At 36.0% G+C, this 23,221-nt stretch overlaps 2 protein-coding genes across 3 annotated transcripts in view; one reads left to right on the top strand and one right to left on the bottom strand.

The window, feature by feature from the left end:
* Positions 1 to 1,314: 1,314 nt before the first annotated feature.
* Zwilch (zwilch kinetochore protein) overlaps positions 1,315 to 23,221 on the top strand; it is a 29,826-nt gene continuing 7,919 nt past the window's right edge. For both annotated transcript variants that reach the window (XM_089639169.1, XM_089639170.1), the window contains exons 1-9: positions 1,315 to 1,535; positions 1,618 to 1,675; positions 1,997 to 2,132; positions 5,608 to 5,767; positions 12,607 to 12,687; positions 14,060 to 14,236; positions 14,879 to 15,021; positions 15,625 to 15,857; positions 22,947 to 23,026. In XM_089639169.1, the coding sequence (XP_089495295.1) occupies positions 1,413 to 1,535; positions 1,618 to 1,675; positions 1,997 to 2,132; positions 5,608 to 5,767; positions 12,607 to 12,687; positions 14,060 to 14,236; positions 14,879 to 15,021; positions 15,625 to 15,857; positions 22,947 to 23,026 (1,191 nt within the window). In that variant the 5' untranslated portion in view covers positions 1,315 to 1,412. The remainder of the gene's footprint in view (positions 1,536 to 1,617; positions 1,676 to 1,996; positions 2,133 to 5,607; positions 5,768 to 12,606; positions 12,688 to 14,059; positions 14,237 to 14,878; positions 15,022 to 15,624; positions 15,858 to 22,946; positions 23,027 to 23,221) is intronic.
* LOC149417746 (uncharacterized) lies at positions 8,915 to 12,031 on the bottom strand. Its single transcript, XM_089639172.1, has 6 exons — positions 11,963 to 12,031; positions 11,275 to 11,391; positions 11,031 to 11,192; positions 10,544 to 10,812; positions 9,915 to 9,983; positions 8,915 to 9,073 (listed from the first exon to the last, which is right to left on the bottom strand). The coding sequence occupies exons 1-6, from the start codon at positions 11,965 to 11,967 to the stop codon at positions 8,943 to 8,945; spliced, it is 753 nt and encodes a 250-aa protein (XP_089495298.1). The 5' UTR covers positions 11,968 to 12,031; the 3' UTR covers positions 8,915 to 8,942.

Genomic DNA, 23,221 nt, shown 5'->3' with positions numbered 1-23,221 from the left:
ACATTGATGTATTTGGTCTATGGCTGTATACCATTAAAAAACTCCATTTTATATCGACTTTAATTTCGTCTCCGTAAATCATTCTAGTGCAGAGATAATGCGTTTAGTCTTTCTCGGACGTCCCCAACTTTATTTACCATTCACTACTGTCTACCACATTATAACGGTGAAAAATAAAAATTTATTGACTATTTGGCTAGTATGGTACGTGCACAAACGTAAGTGCGAGAAAATTAACTTAGATTTAACAACAAATAATATTTAAAACCTAGTAAAAAGTGAAGGAGACCGTTCCTTTCGGACTTCAACTCCAACTGGAGTTTGCGAGCGGCCCTTGTGTTTTTTCCGAAAAGTGCCTGTAAGAGCGAACCTATAGGTACCATTATATTGAAAAAAATTAAGAAGTCCAAATAAACACGACGATTTCAATTTTCTCCATCTTGTAATGGAAACTAAATAAACAAACAAATTTATAGACAGACAAAATGCAAAAAGGTCGAGTTAAAACAGGACTTCGCTATGGTCAGCTAGAATATATTTTTTTAAATAAAATACATTTTTTAATTTAACAGACTGCACTCGCGTCACATCTTTAGTATTTTTTTAAAGATTTTTTTCTTATGAACTTTCAAATAAATTCTTCTTTAACAGCTGAGCCTGTTATAATGTTAGAAAATAATTAAAACACTCAAATAAAATTTAACTTACACAAATATATAGCTCTTTTTTTACTCGTGCTTCTATCAATAATTTTCAACTAAAGTATTATTATCAATTTTGTAAAGTGAATTAAAACGGTTCAGATGTTGCTCTCCCCAATGTTCTTCGTCATACTACAAGGTGGGACCATAAATGAACCACTCACTAGATCAATATCTTCGGGTTTTTAGTACTGAGCCCATGGGTCCTAATGTTTGCCATAGATAAAAGTCTGTAACTGAAAAATATACGTCACTACTACCACTGCCATCTGTACGGCAGTGCTACTACACATACTCACCATCGACTAGGATAGAAACTATAAAAAAGGCGTAACCATAGACAATATAATTCTCATTCGGAGCCAACACATTGGCTAGCCTAAAATCGGCCAATGACAGCGGCCTATAAACATGCATGAAGTTCGTGACAGCGGCCTATAAACATGCATGAAGTTCGTATTGGAATGTGGAAAATATACGTCACAAGTCACCCATAGAGATTACCGTGTCTTTTTTTCTGACCCACCTTTTTCTCGGAGTTATACCCCCCTGGGTGGGACTAAAAGTATTCTAGCCGCTCGTATATGGTATTGTGATTTGAAATTTTAAAAATGACAGTTCGCTGAAGTTTGTGCCGGTTTGCGCGGTCGATTGTTTACGAAGAAATTGTATTTCTTTTGCTTTCACATTCACGTTTCAAAACAGGCGAGAATGAATTGCCTTATTGATTTAGCGGAAAAATTCCCTTCTTATTGCATCAGTCACCAGGATGCACCGTCATATGTTTATTCTCACTGCAATGAAAAACGGGCTGTCATTCTAATTTATAAAAAGGTTTTTTCAATTGTGTTATTTTTTTAGAATAAACTGCGATAAAAGCCTTATATTATAGGAATATACATTTTTTCCTTTCTAGGGGCAGTATACTACGTGCGTATCACCCAAGAGAAGAGAACAAACAACTTTGATATCAGGTGATTTATTACTTGTTTGACATTAGCTTTTCATTCTAAAAATGGGAAACAAGGAAGGAAGGACTAAGGAACTTAGTCTTTCCTTCCTCGTTTCCCTTGTACCCAAATTTACCAATGCCATATTTATTATTATATAAGTATTGTGTTGTTGTTAGTTGTTTTTATGCAAATAAATAATCGAACTAAGGAAGACAATAATTAGCTTTTAATAAATCTAAAACCAGGTGGTGGTTGTCAGTAAATATCTTCATGTGGTGATGTGGTGTGTGTCTTCTTCTGACAATGGAGTAATATAATATTGTCTCTGTTTGCTTTATCTAGAATTTGAGCTTACTGGGTCCCCTCTGAAACTGGACATGGATTATGATAAACTGGAAGACACATTCCTTCTGGATATTTCACAATGTTGGCTGAGGGAAGAGATTTCTCATCAGGCATTGACAACAGAAGAAGCAAGGTACGTCTAGATCTTTATTTATATTACCTATTTCTAACCAAATATCAGTAGTATCATATATTTATGGATAATAATATTTGGATGATTTGTATAGCGCTGTTTTTGTGCAATATTACCTCGAGGGCACTGTTTTGTGAATACAAATTTTGATTTCAAATTTATATACGTTTGAGGGCCTACATGGTCGAGGGAAAAGTGTAAAACATGAAACGTTAACCATTGAAGAAAAAGTTTGAAAAATTTCATGAATTGTGTACCACTCCAGCAAAGCGAATACTATTTGCAATAAGTATCCTTGCATTTAGTATCACGCTGATTGAAGTGGGGAACTTTATCAGAAATCATCTCATAACTTACCTGTGTAAAAACAGAATGTGGTTGTTGACATGTTGAAAAATCGCGTCAAGTAGTTTGGGTTTTTAAAGAAACAGGAACACTTTCCTCCTTTAAAATCATAGACAAAATGTGTAAGTGTAATATTGATGAATCTATGCTTACAAACTATATAAGGATTTGTGTGCTAAGCCACGCTAAGCTCAATATTACAACCAAGCCAAGCTTAAATGCAACCGATATACCGGGCCTTAGTGGAGAGAGTTGTACCATTATTTATTTATTATTATTTGGCTAAATTATATAGCGCCATTTTCGTGAAAAATCACCTCAAGGCTGTACAAATATATTTAAGAAATATATTTGTACAGCGGTACTAGCAGTTTGTAGGTCGGTGGCCGAGTTGACATTGCGTTTGGGTCCCATACAGGCGTAGTGTGTTCAATTCCTCGGCTGGCTAAGTCCTCCATCACAACACAAGCAACATTTTCAGCTTACTGTGGTGGTAGTAGGAGATTTTCAAATATTGTCAGGTTATTCGTAACCCGGGAATGTTTGTCTTTCTTTTAAAAAAAATAAAAAATAATAATAATTAATACTAGAACTACTGACCTAAAACTAGTGACTTACATCTAAGACTTATATCTAGTGACTTACGACTAAGGCCTATAACTATTATCTTAATGACATATAAATTTACATATGTAAAAACTAACAACAAACATTAACAATCTAATTTTACTAGCGCCAGAAGAAGAAGTTCTATAATGTTAGGGTTGTTTTTATAATTAATTTTAGAACACGGGTGCAAAATGCGCCTAATGGAATATATCTTAAATGAATGAAGTGAATGAATGAAATTAATTTTTTAGATTCTCATGGCCAAAAGCATTTTTGTTGTTTGTTTTTGGGGTGTTATGCCGTGTTGCGCTAACTCCTAAATTTACACATCTTCGGATCTACCGGATCTGCCCTGATGATGGACACTGCAACGCTGTCCGAAACGTCGCCTAAAGAAGGAGTTAGCGCAACACGGCATAACACCCCAAAAACAAACAACAAAAATGAAATTAATCGTCGATCTTTAACATTTAGATGATTCGTCTGCCAACAATTAAACCGATTGACGTGTCATGTTCTTGCTGATATTGTCCATTGTCCGTTGGTAGGCAAGTCAATAGCATTTTGACTTTATCATAAGTAGTTGAATGGAATCACTAGAGAATGGATGTGTGTGAATCAACAATTACGGTCTAACAAAAAGGGAAAAAATGCAATATTTTGATAGAATGATGGATTTATAGAAATGAGCGTCTGAAAAAGTGAGTTTTTAGTTTGGATCTAAATTCTGTTGGGCTGGTTATATATCTCAATTCCATTGGAAGTTTATTCCAAGTGTTAGGGCCGGATACTCTGAATGCACAATCACCAAACTTAGTGTTCGGATTTTGCTTAGTCTCTTTCAACCTTCCAATTGCAGATGATGTCGCTGATCTTTGAGAGTTGCTGCCTTAGACCAGTATTTTCCAGAACGCATAGCTCAGAAACATACGGAGGCGCCATTTCGTTGATAGCTTTAAACACCACCCGGCATAGCTTGTACTGGATCCTTTCAGGACACTTCAGAGGTGTTCCGAAATGTGTGAAAACTTGGTACCCCGGTGATTAGCCTTGATTGTAGTTTATTAGTTTGGAATTTAGGAAGACTTGCATAGATGCCATTGCAATAGTCAATACATGATACTATATATGAGTTCACAAGTAGTTTAGTTGCCTCTGTTGAAAGGTTCCTACGATTTGACTTTAGTTGTCTTAGGTAAAACCCCTGCTAACGGTCTTATTTACTTGACTTTTTAACGAAAGGTCTGAATCCAGATAAACTCCCAGAAGTTTTACGGTTGTTTTAGCAGTTACGTCCTTGCCGGATATAGCAATTAGTGAGTAGTCTATTAAATGTTGGCGTCTATTTGTTGCTGCCCAGAGAAACTCCGTTTTTGAAGGATTTGGCTTAAGTTTATTTGAGAACATCCAGAGAGTGATTACTTCTAGACACTCAGCTGTGAGAATTTTAAGGCTGTCGATTTCATTTGGTGAGCAGTAAAAGTATACTTGCTGATCGTCAGCATAACAGTGAGATAAAAGACCAAATAACTAGATAATTTTTGTGACATCATTTATAAAGAGAATGAAGAGAAGTGTACCCAAAACGGATCCCTGGGGTATCCCTGAAGAGAGTTTTGTAAAGTTGGACTGTTTATTTCCAACCTTCACTGCTTGCGAGTGATTGGATAGGATTCTAGCCAATTTTTGATGTTAGAATGTAAACCAAACGTTACTTCTAGTCTCTTAATGAGAAAATCGTGGTCAATGGTATCATGTTAGCAATGTAATATTTATTTATTTATTGATACAATATTTATTTAATTTAATTTAATTTAATTAATAAATAAATACACTCAACATAACCCAATTGGGGATGCTATAGTCTGAGCTAGATTAGACAAATTATTATTTATTATTTTTACGAAATGTGACTTATTCTTGGCTCTATAACTATCCCGCGCTGTAACACCACCACAGCCCAACAATTTTATAAATATTTTGGTGTCAAATGGTTTAACCAATTACCTCTTAACTTAAGATTGGAAATGAATTATAAAAAATTCAAAAGCTCAATAAAAGCACTATATCAATAGCATATTAAAATCGTTTATACTTAAAAAGACAATATAATCTCTCAATTATTATTATATTGAAATCCTTTTCTCTTATTTCTTATTCTTATCTCTTTCTTTCTTTTACATCCTTTTCTCTTTTCTATTTGATAAAATTTTGTTACATATAAAATTTTTATTTTGTTATATTAAAAAATAAAAATTCTTTTCATTATCATTACACTTTCTGAAAAAATATGTTAAATTACTATTTACACGCGTTTCTCCGCCTTTTTAACACGAGCATTTGCTCTAAAAAAAGGTGTATCACGATGTACTGTAATAAAAAGAAAATAATCTTAATGTAATGTAATAACATGTAATTGTAAATTTAATATTAAATAAAAATTAAATATTATAAAAAAAAAATAAAAAAAAAAAAAAACTATGTGTTGTTTGCAAACCTTATAATACTATGACTACTTCAGGAACATAGTGAACTTCTACAACGGGAAGATCCGCGCCCTTCCGCTGGAGGAGAGGCTCCCGCTGTGGGTGGTGTGTGACGGGCAGGACCAGCACAGGACCCTCCTCATGGCAGCCCTGTCGCACTCAGGACACTTCCACAGGGGGGTGGTCACTTATGTTGTGAGTTATTTAAATTAAACGGAAATTTTAAAATTTAAGGCAAATATTGTATAAATACTTTCAGCTTCACAAATGTTATAATTATAATATCTCATGTTTTTCGGGTCTGCGCTAGTTACTTGCTAATTACTGACAGATTTACCAACATTGAAGAACAGCGAAAAAAAAACTAACCCAACCTAAACTATTATTTTATCATGTTACCCTTTTATTTTTAACAAAAAATTTCTTAGAAGTAAGAAAAGTTTTAAGGAAGCATGAATAACGTTCAGTCGTGACATCACTACACTGGGATTATTCAGCGAAATGTGTTTTCACTTTTCAATATTAGTTAGCAGTAAAAGGATTTTGTCGTTGTGATGCAACGCTTCTGTCAGCTGATTTCTTTCATGATGAACTATTTGGGAAACAGTGGTTTTGCTCTTCAATTGAAAGAGTTATTCGCTCATCTAATGAATGAATGTCAGACTCGTGTATCTTCTTTGTTGCAGTTTTTGCACAAAGGCAATCAAGATTATGCAGAAATTGATTTAAACATACTGTTGAATTTTAGGTGTTTGAACAAAATGACAATAATCTCATTGGTTGCTGACATGTCGTAATCAGTCAAGGAAAAGATGTTTTTCTTTGTGTCGGAGTTGTAATTGTAGAGGAAGTCGATTTAAATCTGTCGATTTAAATTGATTCCAAAATCCCTTCAAAAATAAGAACAATCAAAGATATATCAAATATAAAAAAGGAGCAGTAAATATTTCGAATTCGAAATGCAGCGTGGAGTAAATCTAGAGGAATGCTACGCGTATTTAAAATCAATACCACCTGCTAGCGTGGAATCCGAACGGTTTTTTTTCGGGATGTGGGAAAATATCGACTAAAATAAGATTATCCTTAAATGAAACTTTAGACACTTTTGATTTTATTGAAGTCGCATTTTATGTTTCAAAATATTGAATCAGTTTTTTAATTGTATTACGTATTTTTTCCTATTATTGATTTGTGTTATTTTGTGCAGATACTTTTGTATCCCTCCAAGCTTTTATATTATTAGAATTTAGTTAACAGTCATTGTTACTTCATTTATGCATAATATCTGAAATCTGTTAAATCGTTTTTGAAAAATGATTTAAAAGCTCCACTGTGTATATGCTCCATGATTGATCAAAAGAAATCTGATGTCAAATGTACTCCGCGTTAAGTGTGTACAACGTAATAATTAAACATCTCTTTCTGTTACAAGTTTACTTTGATAATAAGAGGGAGAGGTCTCTATACAGTTTTGAATTGTTTAGTTAGGTATGTTGATCTGAGTTTTTGAGATGATTTGTGTTTGTCTTTTTAGTTTTATCCATTGTTTTAACTTACATCGTAGTATATCCTAATATTTTAGAAAATTTTGTTCAATTCAAAGCTGTAAAATTGAAGCTATTCCATAATATAATGCAACTTCAACAACTAGCGCGACCGTGACTAAAATCAACTGCATGCAACATTTTTGTAAAAATGAGCAAGTAGGAACTCATTTCAAATTTACTTAACCACTCGAACGATCGCGCGTCAAAAAACTTTTTTCTCCGATTGCTCGCGGTTTTTTGGCGACGAATTTGAATATTTTCCGCCAACATTAAAAAAATCAAACCTCCGAATTTTAATACGGAGACATAAAACTGATTGTAGTGCTATACAGCCAATGAATTCACCTATATTTTTATAATTATTCTATATTTTTAGAATTGATAGATAAATTATTAAAAAATCTTAAACTTTATGAATGCGCGAAATTAGCGTTTTTGTGATTTGAAATTGCCGCCAGTGGCAGTTTTAAATATCTTTATAGAATATTTTCTACGTTTTTATGTTCTCTATGGCCTGTTTGATAACCACAGATGCAAGAATATAATGGGAAAATAATTTTTTGTACGTTATGCTCTCTTCAAAAGTTTGGTTAGAAAATAATTTTTTAAAATTTGAGTGCGTGACGTGTCAAAATTGAAATCACTGTATTATACTATATAATAAATTTACCACAAAAACTGGTATTACGTTAGGAAGATACATTAACTGTCTACAATTATTAATAAGCATAGTCGCCGTGTTGGCTTTATTTTATTCATTTGATGAATTATACAGAGAGCCTATTTCACGATGTCAAAATCATGGTGCTACTTTTTAAATAATTGTAAATTAGAACTGGAGATTTGTAACCATGTTTTTATATAACGTGCAAAACGAGGAAATAAGGCTTAAAATGAGATATACATCATAGATATAAACATTGCCAATATTTCAGGGGGATACTTTGAAAGTTGATGAAATTCACCAATATTTGACGAAAAATCACTACTGACAGCTACCTTAAGGTCAATCTACATAGGGTATATCGGAATATGTAAAATGATGATAAATTTGTATATATATATCAAACCTTTGTATGACCGTAGAATGGCAAATAAAATCATAGTGATAATTTTATATCTAAACGCAAAGGTATCGAAAAAAAATGGATGAGGGGAAAATAATTGATGGAACCAATAATTGATTTATTTATTAAGCCCTAATATCCTTTTAAATCAATATTACAGTTGTATGGTTACAATGAAAGAGCAGTATTTTGATTTAAACATTGTTTACACACTTTGTCATAATAAAAATGTATTCAGTTTATTGGTTTATTCATAATTTAAGAAAATCAATACATAATAATATCATTGTGCCTCGCTATAGAGTGAGATTCTGAGTATCGCTCTGGTGAGGGACCACCATTCAGAATTGAACATTGCTTGAATTGGCTTAGTTATGTTTAGTGACTAGATCTGGAAAAGACTAATACCTTGATACATTAAAATTGCCAAGAATACATACATTTCCTCTTTATTCGTGGGAGCCCATTTATTGGTACGCGCATGACGCTTAAATTGTTTTTTCGCAATCCATTGATCTGCATACCTGTTGGTCTCTCTCGCGATCAGTTCAACGAAATCTGCATCAAAGATTTTAAGAAAGGCATCCACAGGTTTGCCCATTTCGTCGGTATTGAAAGTTGGTCCCGGCGTGCCTGTGAAAGTCTCCCTTATCCCAGTAAAACGTAAGATATCATTAGACCAATCGAAAGAGTAACCTTCAGGCGGCAGAATCAAATGCATTGCCTCACTATCTACCTGGTCTTGTCTACTAAAGTCTATGGCCATAGCGGAGTTAGGTGAAACGTTGATAATATTATGATAAGGTATTGGTGGCATGTATCCTCATCGCTCTCTTCGTGGTCGACGTCACTCGCTTCGTCATCCTCGTCGCTCGATCTGTCCATTTCTGAAACAACAGAAAACCCAAATTAATTTAATGTGTCTATATTACGATAACCCACTGCCTCTGGTACGGCTTATGACTCGCAATACGATGGTCGCGGGATCAAATCAAATAAATTATATTTGAATAATTAGTGTTATTTTCACACAAAATTCATTTAAAATAATATATATTATATTTGCGGCACGTTCCAGAGTGGAAGATACCCATAGTATCGCCCTGGTGTAAGACCCCATTCAGAATTGAAACGTTGCTTGAAATGGCTTTTGACGGCCGGCATAGTCCAGTGGTAACGCATTGGACTGCCATTCCGAAGGTCGCCGGTTCGAACCCGGCATGCGCAAATAAATTTTATTTGATTGATTTGTGTTATTTCACAATTAATTAATTAAAATAATAATTAAAATAATATATAGTATATTTGCGGCACGTTCCAGAGTGGAAGATACTACCAGTATCGCCCTGGTGTAAGACCACCATTCAGAATTGAAACGTTGCTCCAAATGGCTTTAGCCGTGTTTAGTGACTAGATCTGAATAGCCAGGTACTTCCCCATCTTCCTCTTTCCCTTCCCCACTTACCTTCAGCCTCACAACATCCCCCAATTGGGGATGCCATAGTCTCACTGGCTCCAGCTGAGGCTCTTGTGAGGTATTCATATAAAAAAAAATATAAAAAGTTAATCAAATACTTGAGGCGGGCAATGTCAGGAGTCAGAATAGCACAGTCAGGTAGGTATGGAATGAAGAAAAGAGTGTGTGTGCCAAGATCGAGTTGCATGGTGGTTCATCCTCTCTGCCTACCGAAATGGCGTGAAGGTAAGTTAGTTAGTTTTATAACTCACGGTTTCCAAGTACAGACTCTTCTAGTACAGCTGCCTCGTCCACGTTACTTTTTCTGCCCATGTCTGACTCTGAAATAAAAGAAAACACAAATTTACAGTAGAATTTGGATATAATGACTTTGCATTTAACGGTCTACTGTTTTAAGTGACGATAATGTAAACTCTAGTAAGGTTTCATAGCTTTTAGTAGGAAAACGTATCCGTTTAAAGTGACCAACTACGTAAAGCGACCTATTTTAATGATAATTTGTCCGGTTACAAAACCCACCTACCAATACAGCCTCGCAACACAATGAGTCCCGTGAAGCGAAAGTGTTTTTTCAATTTAAGAAAAAAATGCTGTATTACACCGTTTAGAAGCCGGTGAATCAAATGTAATCCTCGCAAAGAAGTTCGGCATGTCTTATTTCTCACTCTGCAATACCCGTTACAGAAAAAAGATGTGTAATGATGCATCCACGACATAACAACAATACATTTTGTATGTTTGTTATGTGGAATTTTTAAGTACTATGCTTATTTCCTGCCAATATACCAACAGTGAAACTGTGCTAGGGATATCAATATAAAATATAGATAATTGATTTTATATTGAGCCCCTGGTATGACATTTCAAAAAATAAACTCACCGTTCCCAAACGCCGACAATTCTTCGTAGAATGGTACGTCCACCCACAGCTCGCTGTGATAGCCGGCTTCCGGAGAGAAGAGTTCCCCACTCCGCGATGTCCCAGGTAACGGCTCGGGAGATGCTGCACGGATAGGCATAATTGGTGCATTGGGAGCCGTTGATTGGGTCTGTGCGGGAGTGGACATCCACGGTGGTGGTACGGGTCGTGGCAACGGTGAAGGCGTCCCTTGTGAAAAGGGACACGTTGTTCTCTCCGGAGATGGAATTCTGAAAACATTTACATAAATCATAGAAAATTGTTCTCATTCACGTGTGAAACAGTAAGTACAGTATGTAAATAAACAATAAAATAAGAACTCTGTAAAATATGCACTGAATGTGCCAAATGCACAGAGCGCTGAACTTACCAACTCTCACTGTAAGAGTGGAACGCTGTCAGGAAAAAACAATAATATTGTACCAAGCATCTAAATACGATTACTTACTTTTGTTTAGTTTTTCTTGGAGGTGCGGTAGGGAGCAAAATGCGCGCCGCCTGCTTCTTGAATTTTCGGCTTTCCAGCTCTAGCCGGATGGAAGCAGGCAGGGCCCTAACAGCCTTTAGGGCCTTGACGCGATCCTCTCGCACCAGTAGCAAAGCAGGGTCGCTGTTTAAATAAATACAAATATATGATGAGTTCAACGGCCACAGCAAAGTACTTTCATAAAAAAACATTAAAAAATACTAACACTCCAGACGAGGCTGCAATTGCAGCTCTGCGTTGACGTCCACGTGCAGGTAGTCCGGCACCAGCTCGTACCCCACGTCTCCCTTTTCCTCTGCCTCCTCTTGCAGTCAGCACCGCTCTATAAATTTTAAATTGAAAACACTTAATGTAAGTACTTAAATGTTTAAATTTTGTTAAATATTGCACTAATATAAAATTTGAAAATAATTATTGGGTTGTGGAGTGATCCCTTTCCCTGGACGACAGCTGTTTCTGCACAAATTTGGTAAAAGTAAACAAATTAATTAATTATACAACTAAATTACTAAATTTTTATTGTGTGACGAAGGCTTTACACCATTTTACATGTGAAAAAGAGTCAACTTTTTGACATATGACTTAAAATAATTGGTTAGCAAATATCTGTATTAATAATGAACCAATTCAAATAAAACTTATATATATCTCTTTGTTTTGAATCACTGTGATGGAATATCTATATTTCAAATGCGCGAGTGCAGTATTTAAGACATTATTGTAAATCAAAAACAGATGACGTCTTCAGTTGACGTAATCTTACACAAAAACTTCAACCAAAACAATATAATACAAACAAACGAATTAAAAACGCATTTCAAAGATAGATAAGTCAATCATGATTACACAGATATATAATTATGCGTTAAAAACCCAATAAATTAATTACTTACGGCATTTTAGGAAGAGTCCAAAATTTCGTGAATGTTGAAAATTTATAATTTTGTTTTTGACATGACGCCATAAAAAAACCGCGAAAACTCGTTAAATAACACTTCAAAGACAACGGATAAGTTCATAGACAAAGAGAATATATTATCAGCTATTCGATAAAACAAGTAGCTGGCCATGGAAACGTTTTAAATAATTACAATAAATATTTGACGAATGGTAGAAAAATCGGTCCATTTTTGGACCGATATCAATCGCAGAAAAATAAAAGTGGTCGATTTTTCGACCGAAATCGTTCCAGTGGTTAAAAGCAATGATAATAACCCCGCTGGCGAGAGCCCGCCGTACTGCCACGGCGTGAGCTATGCAGGTACATCATGATGCTTTTTCTGGCGATGTTTTGGGTGAGAATTACAAATTCTAATGTTAACAATTAATTTCAGTATGAAATTTTTATATTAAAAATACACATAATTTGGATAGACAGTAAACATTGATAAAAAAATGTACTGGAATTCCTTACAAAAGAATTAAAAAAATCTTTAATTTTTCTTCTTTATTCTAGGGTGAGGTCTTATTTGATTATGTGTGTATTGTAGTTTTCATTTCAGATTTGTCCAATTTTTAATGAGCTATTTGTTTTTAGGAAACAACTCCTGCAGCAGACCTCTCTGTAGAGAAGATGAAGCAGATGCATATGAAAATATACGGATGCTCCAAGGAACAGGTGAAATAAATATTTAATGTTTATTTATTGAAGATAATATTAGTGATTTAAAGATACCCTAGCTTAAGGCGATCTACTAATCAAAAAATATTTCTAAATCGTGAGGGGTTGGCATTTTATGAGGGATTATAACATACTTAAAAGAAGTGATGAGACTTTGATTTCAAGCTTGATTTAGTAATAAATTCACATCTTCTCTTAGAACAGGGTATCTTATTTATTGTACATACGGAACAAGTACATAGTACCTTTAAGTACAGAGAATAAACTTATTTAATTATTTTACTAAAAAAACATTGCAAAACAATTAAACAGTGTAAACATACTAATATGATTCTTTGGGAATGTGGTAAGGAGACAAATGAAAGAGATTGTGAGGTCACAGCGTTTATTGAGTCAGTAGAGTAGCGAGAGACGACTCCAGACCGTTGCTCACGCAGTTGGTGGATGAAGTCAACGGTAAATTCCCCAGGCCGAAGGTCGACACCGAGTCGATGTAGTCAGCGGCAAATTCCCCAGGTCGAAGATCGACGCCAGATGAAGCGGAGATGACAGTGGTTGAGTCGATGAAGTCGGTGGCTCGACACCGCGTTGGTGGAGGCCAGACTTGTAGATGGTGTTCAGCACTGAGGAAGACGTTTAGTCTTCCTGGTACTCCTGGTGTGAAGTAAGAGAGTCGATCTTGAAGGCTTGAATGAGCGCGAATGAGCTCGCTGCGCGGGAGATTCAGGCCGGCGAAGATGTCGCAGGGCCAAGGCACAGACCAGCGAAGATGTCGCAGGGCCTAGGCGCACGGGGGGCGCAGATGTTGTAATCCCGCGGAGTCAATGATTATTTGTAGCCTCTCGTTTAAGTTCGTGCAACGTCAGGCTTAGGGGGTCCGTGGCCCATGGCGGCATGGTGAGGTAAGAGCAAAACGCAGTGCGGGGGGCCGGCCGAAGCGGCCGCCCGATTCAGTTAGCGGCGAGCGCTTGTACTGCGTACTCACTTGTAGCTGCTAATTATTGATCGACTTTATAAGGGTGCAAATGCGTTTGAGAACAAACCAGCTAATCGCGAGTAACTAATAGTTGTTTTAATCAAAATAATGTGAAATGTATTTTGTAAGTTCTTTTGGTGCTATTAAAAATGTCTGCTACTTATGCATATGGGTTTCCTAAGCTGTGAATGCATGGTATAAGAGAGTTTATAAACAAATTGGTATTGACAATATTGTTGCAGTGAAATATATTTTTAACATTTTTATATTTCAATTGTTCCAATAGGAACATGAATGAATTCAGTTGCAATAATGCAGGGCTTTCAATAAGGGAATTAATGATTTTAAAAAGAAAAGTGAAATCAGACAATAATAAATTGTTTACATTTGCAGCCCTTAACATGCAAGGTATCTGGCACATACCGCATCTCGGGTAAGCGCGTCAGCACCGTGATGCAAAGCTGTCCCGAGGAGGTGTTTGCCAAGCACTACACCGGCATGACGCAGCTTGACTGCCGGTGGGGCAAAGAGACGCTGCAGGTGCCCATACACGAGACCACCATCAACTTGGTGAGGATCTAGTATACTCTAAGATAGTTGTTGTAAAATAAACACTGAATAAAGAATCTATGGAATGTTAATCAGATTTCCGTACTTCCATATGGAGTGTATTTTGAAACATTCATATTTTGTGTTGGAGATAATTGTATTGGATATTATATTATACCTATTTATATTTTTTAACATATTTGGTCATATTCACCCAACTTTTATTTTTTTTTTTACATTAAATCCACACAGGAGGTTCAGAGGAAAATAATTTCCCTAGGGGCCTATGTCATCTTTGGGGAAGCTATGTGGAGGATCTTTTTGAGGAAAGGAAGGAGTGAACCTGGTTCTTGAAGAAACCCATATATATGTACGTGGGAAGAAACACAAAGGCAGGCAAATCAGTTGGAAGAGTCATAGAAAAACTACATATATAGTTAGAAAGACGAAGGGCTTGGCTTAAATGAAATGAAATCATGTGTTGTTGAACAATTGGAACTTGTTGCCATATTTTCCTGGGCAATTTAAGAGTCAATTTAATTAAAAGTTTGAGTCTAAATTTGTTTTAACCTTCGTTATGTATAAATGATGTTGCAGTTTTGTGATATTTCACCTGACGTACACTCTTGTTTTTGTTCTCAAGTTCTTCTTTGGTGTGTTCAGGTCCAAGAGACCATAATAGGCCACGAGCTCAGTACCTGCACAGTGCTCTGGAAGTCGGTGTGCGCTCTGCAGGGCATCAGCTCCGCACTCCTAAACCTCTCCAGCACCGTGATGCCCATTCAACTGGATCAAATATCCATCAGGTACTTCTCCACATTACATATTTTACAAAAACCTTGTTTTCTTTCATTGTTCTCTCAACATTTCAATCTTCATTCATCATTGGATTGATGGAACATATAGTAAAGGAAATCTATTATAAAGGAATAATATAGTAAAGGAAATTGCTGCACCTCGAGGCTTCATAAACTTTATTTAAATGTGAATATATACTTCAGAAGAGTGAACAATTGCTCGTCACTGTCCGGAGCCAGTGAGACAATTTCATCCCCAAATGGTTATGTTATGTGGCTGAATGAAGTGGGGAAGGAATGGATATAGGGAAAAGTAAGGTTGGGAAGTACCTCGTTATTCACATCTGGTCACCAAACATGGCTAAAGCCATTTCAAGTATCGTTTCAATTCTGAATTGCGTTTATTCATCAGGGTGATACTGATGAAATGTTATCGCCCTGATGAAAGAACACCTTTGACACCGCTCTGGGTTGTTCAAAGCCAGCCTTGAGTGTTAATGAAGGTTGCCATGATGAACTGGAGATAAAGGGCACTAGAAGAAGCAGAATAATTCAGAGTATATAATTCTAAAAATGATTTCAACTAACGATTTCTCAATCTCTCTATGGCAGACCGTTTACCCCCGTGGCCCAGTCCTCCGCTTGTGTGGATCTGCCTGCCCTGGAGGAGCGTCTCCGCACCCTGCTGCACGAGGTGGAGGAGTATGGCTGGCTGTCGTGGGAGCCCCGTGCAGGTTGCACGTGTGTGTCCGCCGACAGCACCAGCCTGCAGCAGGTCTTCAACCAGCTCAAGGAGGACGGCTCCTCCAACGACTTCACCTACAGGCTGTGGGATATATTGAAAGGTATAGCAACATGACTCTTCTCCTCCAATTGATTTGGATTTATAATCCTTTAAGACCTGATGAAAAAAAAGGTTTTATTCAGAATTGCACAGAAAAATATTCAAAAAATTTGATAATTCCAATTTTATGAGTAAACCCACCCGCACGATCGTGAGGGTCAGGACACTCTTCATACAAACTAAAATACATTTAATTGTAAAAAGCATTCACTTAAATAATAAATAAATAATAAAAACACATAAATTTGTTTTTGACCACTATAGTTTTATTTTCACTCTACCGGTTTCGGAAGAACCCTTCCTTCATCAGGAGAATATTAAAAACTGATCTACTACACAAAATATTGACATATATACACAAAAATGTTAAGTGTTTGAGGGAGGGCTGGACAAAGTGGAAGGGGTAATTACGGGAATTCCAGGAAGAACAGAGCGGTTACTGGAAATATGTCTAGAATAGGACTATAAGACAGATTAATTTGGTTATTTACTATACTGGAGTTATTATTGAGGGATTTTCTGATTTCAAGTGCTTCTAAATTATCTAATTTAAACACTTAACATTTTTGTGTATATATGTCAATATTTTGTGTAGTAGATCAGTTTTTAATATTCTCCTGACAAAGGAAGGGTTCTTCCGAAACCGGTAGAGTGAAAATAAAACTAGTGGTCAAAAACAAATTTATGTGTTTTTATTGTAAAATATATTTGTTCATAAAAATTACCTAAAAATTTACATGTGCAAAAGTAAGAATTATCATGGAAGAATATGAAAACAACTAAAAACCTTAAGAAAAACACAAATTCATTTTGCTTTTACAATTTTCCATTCTAAAAATTCTTGGTTTTACAATAATATCGTCAAATAGTCTCGAATCCTTCTTAACCTGGTGATATTTCAGTAACTTCACCTTTAAAAATTGTTTAAAAATTAAAAATATACTCTAACACAGTGACATTACATGCTCACACATAGATAAAATTAATATCTGCTGTTATTATAGTGACTTTATCTCATTGAAAATTTAAAAAGATGAAAAACTAACACACCACAAATATTTGTCACACAAAATTGGTATGAAATGGTTAAAACTAATCCTGACACCTAACCAAATGTCGAATGCAATAATAAAAAAACCCAATGTACTCATTGATTAACATGTTTACAACAGTAATATGTAGCACCGTGAATCACTTAAATAATTTATATACATGTGTTTATAAATAACTTAAGCGCTTGTTATATGCCAGCGGATTTTCTCAAACTGTCAAAATCTCTTCATTTTTTTGTCGCTAGAGGGCGGTAGTTGTACATTAATGAACTTGTCAAAATACAACGTCAAATGTGCGTCATGATCATGTCCCGCATCATCACGTACGCAATTGGAAATCGGAAATATTAAGTAAAACAAACAGCTTAGTAAAAAGGTATGACTTATTTGCAGAACCTACTATTTTGGTAAAGCATTTACTTTGACATTTTTTATAAATGTTTATCATTCACTTGCTGTTGTTAAATCTAATTAGATTTGAACGGCTTTTGGCTTTACGAATCGCATTTCAGAAACATTTCCTATACAAAGAAAGGTTGTTTTGCACGGTATTCGGAAACTCGTGGTATAAACGGTATAACTTGTGAATGAATCTACCTTTCATTTAAAGTCAATTTTGGGTTATGATATTTTTTATTTGAGCTTTCGTTTTCGAGAAAATCGAAGGCGGATTTATTTGGTAGATTTATAAATTTTATATTTGATAGAATATCTATACATATTGATAATATTGACCTCGAAAAATAAAAGAAAGTTTTTTTTAAATTTATATATTTGTTAAATTATTCAGTGTTAACTAAACAATAATCTGTTTTAACCATGGCAGTATCGTGCAAGGCATACTAGTACTGTATCAAAATATAACTAGCCGTTGGAAATAATAGTTATATTCATTTAACGACCAACGCTATTGAAAAAAATTACGTCAATGGGTTGAAATATAATACCTAAATACAATATATGAAATGGTGAATCATTTAAATTTACTGAATTTAAAGTTACTGTTCTTTATACAAATAGAACGGCGACATAATTTAAATGTTACCTGGCTATTATAGACTTAGAGGCCTTGTGTTTTCTCGGTAGGGAAAAAATTGTTTCCTAAAAAACCCTTATTATTTGGAACTTTACAACACAATACGTAGATAGAATATCTTTGATTTGACAAATTGTGAATGGTTACGTGTGTATACGCAGAAAGGTGATATAATCGTAAATTTACTTATAAAGTTTTTTTTGTCTGTTTAATCTAAAGATAAAAAAACGGTAATAAACTTGTTTACTCCTTATGTGAATACGCCTTACCATGTAAGGTCGGAATAGTGAAAAACTTGACATGTTATCACTTAAAATTGCCGATTTTACCAAACTAAAAATGATTTGGCGTGAGATGGTAATTTTTGGTTTGATTACCAAACGCGCTCACAACTGAGTCAGAGCGACAATGAATTCTCACACACACTTGCATAAAGGGCACGCAAATCAACATCGTGACGTTCGTGCTAACCGTTAGGAAAAGGTACGCACAACGCACATTGAATATTGCATTTTATTCGTTTCAAAGAATATGACAGTTCAAAAAATACAATGCGACAAATTTACGTGAAAAAAGAGTATTTGTGAGTACTTAGCGTTTTTGTAGCTTCCTAAAATTATTGCAATGCTTCAAGTGAGTCGGTATTCTACTTTTAGACCCAGAAATGTGATCCATCACATCACATCGCCAACCCTTCGGTGGCGCAAAGAGGAGGAAGGAACTCGAACAATGTCGAATTGGTACGTGGAATATTAGAGGAGGTATGGAAAGGAAGATGAATGAATTGTGTGACACGATGATTAGCAAATATTTGGACATACTTTGTGTAACAGAGAGTATGAAAAAAGGGAGCGGTACAATGCAGCATAATGATAGGCTCGTCATTTGGTCTGGGAGACCAGATACAGAGAGGGCTTGTCAAGGTGTTGCAGCGCTACTGTCTCCCAGAATGATTGAATGTATGTTGCAGTATGAATGTGTAAGTCCGAGAATAATGTGGATTAGGTTCAAAATCGGTTTGACAAGGGTGTTTCTTGTTGTTTGTTATGCCCCTGTCAATTCTGAGAGTGACGAAGAGAAAGATGATTTTTGGACTGGTGTAAATGATGTGATGAGACTGAAAAATATTAATGAAAGGATTATAATGGCAGGCGATTTGAATGGGTGGGTAGGAATTAGACGTGACGGATTTGAATCGGCCTTAGGTATGTTTGGGGATAAAAGAACGAATGACAACGGGAACAGAATACTTGAAGTATGTTTAGAGTGGAACCTGTTTGTGTCTAATACTTTTTTCGATCATAAAGGTATCCACCAATATACGTGGGAAAGAGGAAATGAGAGGTCAATTATCGATTTTGTAGTAATTGACTCTAGGTTGAGAGCCGTTACCGAGGACACGAGAGTTTTCAGAGGGGCAGAGGTTGAAACTGACCACTTTCTGGTGGTGTCGAGAGTAAACCTCTTTCGCGGTTGGCGCTCTAAAGTGAAAACGGTACTAACTCCAACAAGAATCAAAATAGAAAAACTACAAAACGATAATGAGAGAAGTAAGTATGTGAATTGTGCAGAGATGAGATTGAATGAGAAAAAAATGGATGGTCTAAGCATAGACGAAACATGGAACCACATAAAAGTGAGTCTTTGTGAATCTGCTAGAGAGGTATGTGGAATAAGTACGCAAGGTAGAAAGAAAGGTGATGCATGGTGGGATGATGATATTAAAGCACTGGTCTCAGAGAAGAAGAAAGCATGGTTATGTCTGATTGCGGCTGGCAGTGCTTCCAGCGAAGAGAAGGATCGAGCGAAAGAAGTATATAAGGAATGTAAGAAAAAAGTAAGAGTTGGAGTGAAAGAACGAAAGAAACGCCTGGAAGAGGAAGAAGGAATGAAAATGACAAACCATTTCCAAGAAAACATTAAGTTGTTTTGGAAGGAAGTCAAAAGGTCCCGGTGTGGCCCTGAAACCGGAAGCATGAAAGTAATAAAATCGAAAGATGGAAAAATGTTGACGAATGAGGAAAAAATAAAAGAGAGATGGATGAAGTATTTCGAGGAAGTCTTTGAAAGCGAAGTGAGTGACAGTGATTCTAGCGGCGAATCAGATATGAACGATGATGGACTGAATGTTACCGAAATTAGCATGGATGAGATAGAAAGATCAATTAAGTGTATGAAGAATGGTAAGGCTGTCGGTTTCGACAATATTGCTGCTGAATATTTTAAAGGAGGTAGCCGTATAATTCTCACATGGTTGTGCAATCTTTTTAACCAATGTTTAAAGGAAGGTTACACGCCTTTAGATTGGAGAAGGGCAGTGATCATGCCATTATACAAAGGTAAAGGGTCACGTATGGAATGTGGGAATCATAGGGCTATTAGCCTGCTAAGTTCAGTTGGCAAGCTGTATGGTAGAATTTTGATTGAAAGGGTAAGAAAGGAAACAAAGGATAAAATATGGGATGTGCAAGGTGCTTTTATGAGTGGAAGGGGGTGCATGGACCAGATCTTCTCATTGCGTATGCTCACCGAGAAGTTTCTGGCAAAAAACCAGAAACTTTTCTGTGCCTTTGTAGATCTACAAAAAGCATACGACCGAGTCGACAGGAAAAAGCTATGGAAGGTGTTGTCCAAGTATGGAGTGAATGCGAATCTGACTCAGGCAATTGCGTCTCTATATGAGGGAAGCGTTGCATGTGTTAGGGTGAACGGTGGTTTTACGGGGTGGTTTGATATCACAAAAGGTGTTAAACAAGGCTGCGTAATGTCACCGTGGTTATTCAATCTATACATGGATAATTGTATGCAAGAATTGAAAGATGTGGGATTGGGCGCGAATTTGAGTAATCTGAAAGTATGTTGCCTGTTGTATGCTGATGATGCGGTGCTGATTGCTAATAGTATGGATGATCTGCAGTCTCTCGTGTCTAGGATGAACGAAGTATGCGTGAAGAATGAGTTAATGATGAATGTAATTAAGTCTAAAGTAATGGTGTTTGAAAGAGAAAGTACGAACAGTGTGCAATATAGTTGTGAATGAGGAATACTTGGAGCAGGTGGATGAATTTGTGTATTTAGGAAGCATGTTTACGAGAGATGGGAAGGCTGACAGAGATATTGAAAGAAGAGTAAATGCAGGTAACTCCATTAATGGAGGACTGAACGCAGTTGGCGCTAACAAAAAATTGTCCAAAGAAGCGAAGTTAGCAGTCCACAATGGAGTGCTGGTACCTACCCTGATGTATGGAAGTGAGGCATGGAACTGGCAAAGAAAGGATGAAAGTAGATTGAATGCTGTTGAAATGAGATCCCTGAGGCGTATGTGTGGTAAAACCATGTATGATCGTGTGAGGAATGTGGATATCCGCAAAGAGTGCAAGGCTGATGTAAGCGTAGTGAGTAAGATCAAGAAAGGGACGCTTAGATGGTTTGGGCATGTAGAGCGAATGAGCGAAGAAAGGAGTGTAAGGAGAATATACGATGCAAATGTGAATGGTAGCAGAAGTCGGGGACGCCCGAGGAAGACATGGCACGACCAAGTGAATCAGATACTTGAGTCGGGCCATGTCAAGAGTCAGAACAATAGAAGAGTATGTATGAGACGATGCATGAATGTGAATGAGGCAAGGAGTGTGTGCCAAGACCGAGTTGTTTGGCGGTCCGTCCTCTCTGCCTACCCCTGCGGGGAAACGGCGTGATGGTTAGTTAGTTAGTTAGTTAGTTAAATGAAACATTTTGATGGCATTTTAGAAATATATACGCCGTAAAACAAGGAGCGTATAGTCCCACTACCGCTCTCGGGGGCTTCTCACCCGTAATAAGTAAAACAGTGTAAATGTGTTGAAAATTTGGTGCAAGATGAAGTATTTATTTAATTGTTAATATCCACAGATATCATAACGATAATAAGAGGCCGTACTTCTACAGATGTGTGTATTATATACATATTTTAAATTAAAAATATAGTGTAAAGCCGTTATTAACGCGATAATCATACATCCAAGTTTTAAAAGTGGGTTGTATGGTGTATCAATGTTTTTATTTTTTATAGTCGAATGCCTACATCAACTACAAAAAAAAATAGGCAGACTGAAAAATAATAGTCCATTAATTGGTATTAAAAAATATGAAGTCTGAGAATGACATACGAAAGGTAGTATTAAGCCGTTTTAGGGAGCCGTTTTCCAGCAAATCACCATTATGCCCTATAACCCACTCTTAAGAGGCAAAGGTTTACTTCATTGTCGATGTAAAATTTTGATGGCTTGTAATGATGCCCCTGGCGGCAAATTTTAAAAACAGGCGTGTACGGTCAAGATACGAACCCACACGGTTAGTGTGGGCCAGAATACTGCACAAATTAAAAATAATTTTCATGTAATATTTTTATACTCAGACCCGCACAATCGTATTAGCCAGGTCTGAAAGGGATAACAAACATCTGTGAACTCAAATACTTCTTACAATTTTCTCTTACCATCCTACCTATATATTTTGCCTAGGACTGTGTTAAGAAACTATATGTTTTTACTTACATTATCCTATTCTAATTGACAGTGAACAAATTTGGATTGAATAGATCGAATTGCATGGCAATAATTTATGATTACATCTTACATACTTAGACCCTTCTTACACAGGAGTATGCAAGTATCCGATACTGGACTACCATCATTCATCTGTCGTAGGTACATTTTCAGGCATACGTACCGACATTTTGTATACTCGTCGCCGAAGCTAGACATCACTTTTGTCAGACATTTTGTAACAATCCATATGCTTTAGGATATAAAAATGACAGCTAAAGCAACTGTATGGTAGTGAGTGAGGTTATGAAAACCTTGTAGCTTTGTAATTTCGAGAATTCAACAATGATTGGTTGGCGACACGGGCCACGTGATTTCAGTAGCGACATATACAGACGCGCAATTAGTTGTTTGTGTATTTTTTTTTCAAAACCATTTCATGTTATAATTAAATACATAATTTTTTTTCTTTGCAGATTGTAATATGGTGGAAGATCTCATCACTCTCTTGGTTTACGCTTTGAAAGAAATATATAAAAGAAACCTGAGACCCTTTGTAAGTGAAATTTAACATCCTACCTAAATAAATTAGTTTCCAGATAGCGATGCACAAAAACCAAAGCAAAGTCTGACATGTCTCTTTATTTAGGGTATCATTTAAACCCTTATAAATTTTTCTTTGGTCAATAATAATAGTAAGACCGTTACTAAAATCTTCCTGATTGCATCGTGGGTAACCGGATTAAATAGA

The sequence above is a fragment of the Hesperophylax consimilis genome, chromosome 14 (genome assembly GCF_061612785.1).
Source record: "Hesperophylax consimilis isolate HC1 chromosome 14, BYU_Hcon_1.0, whole genome shotgun sequence".
Lineage (NCBI taxonomy): Eukaryota > Metazoa > Arthropoda > Insecta > Trichoptera > Limnephilidae > Hesperophylax > Hesperophylax consimilis.
This window is presented reverse-complemented; position numbering and strand designations above follow the sequence as displayed.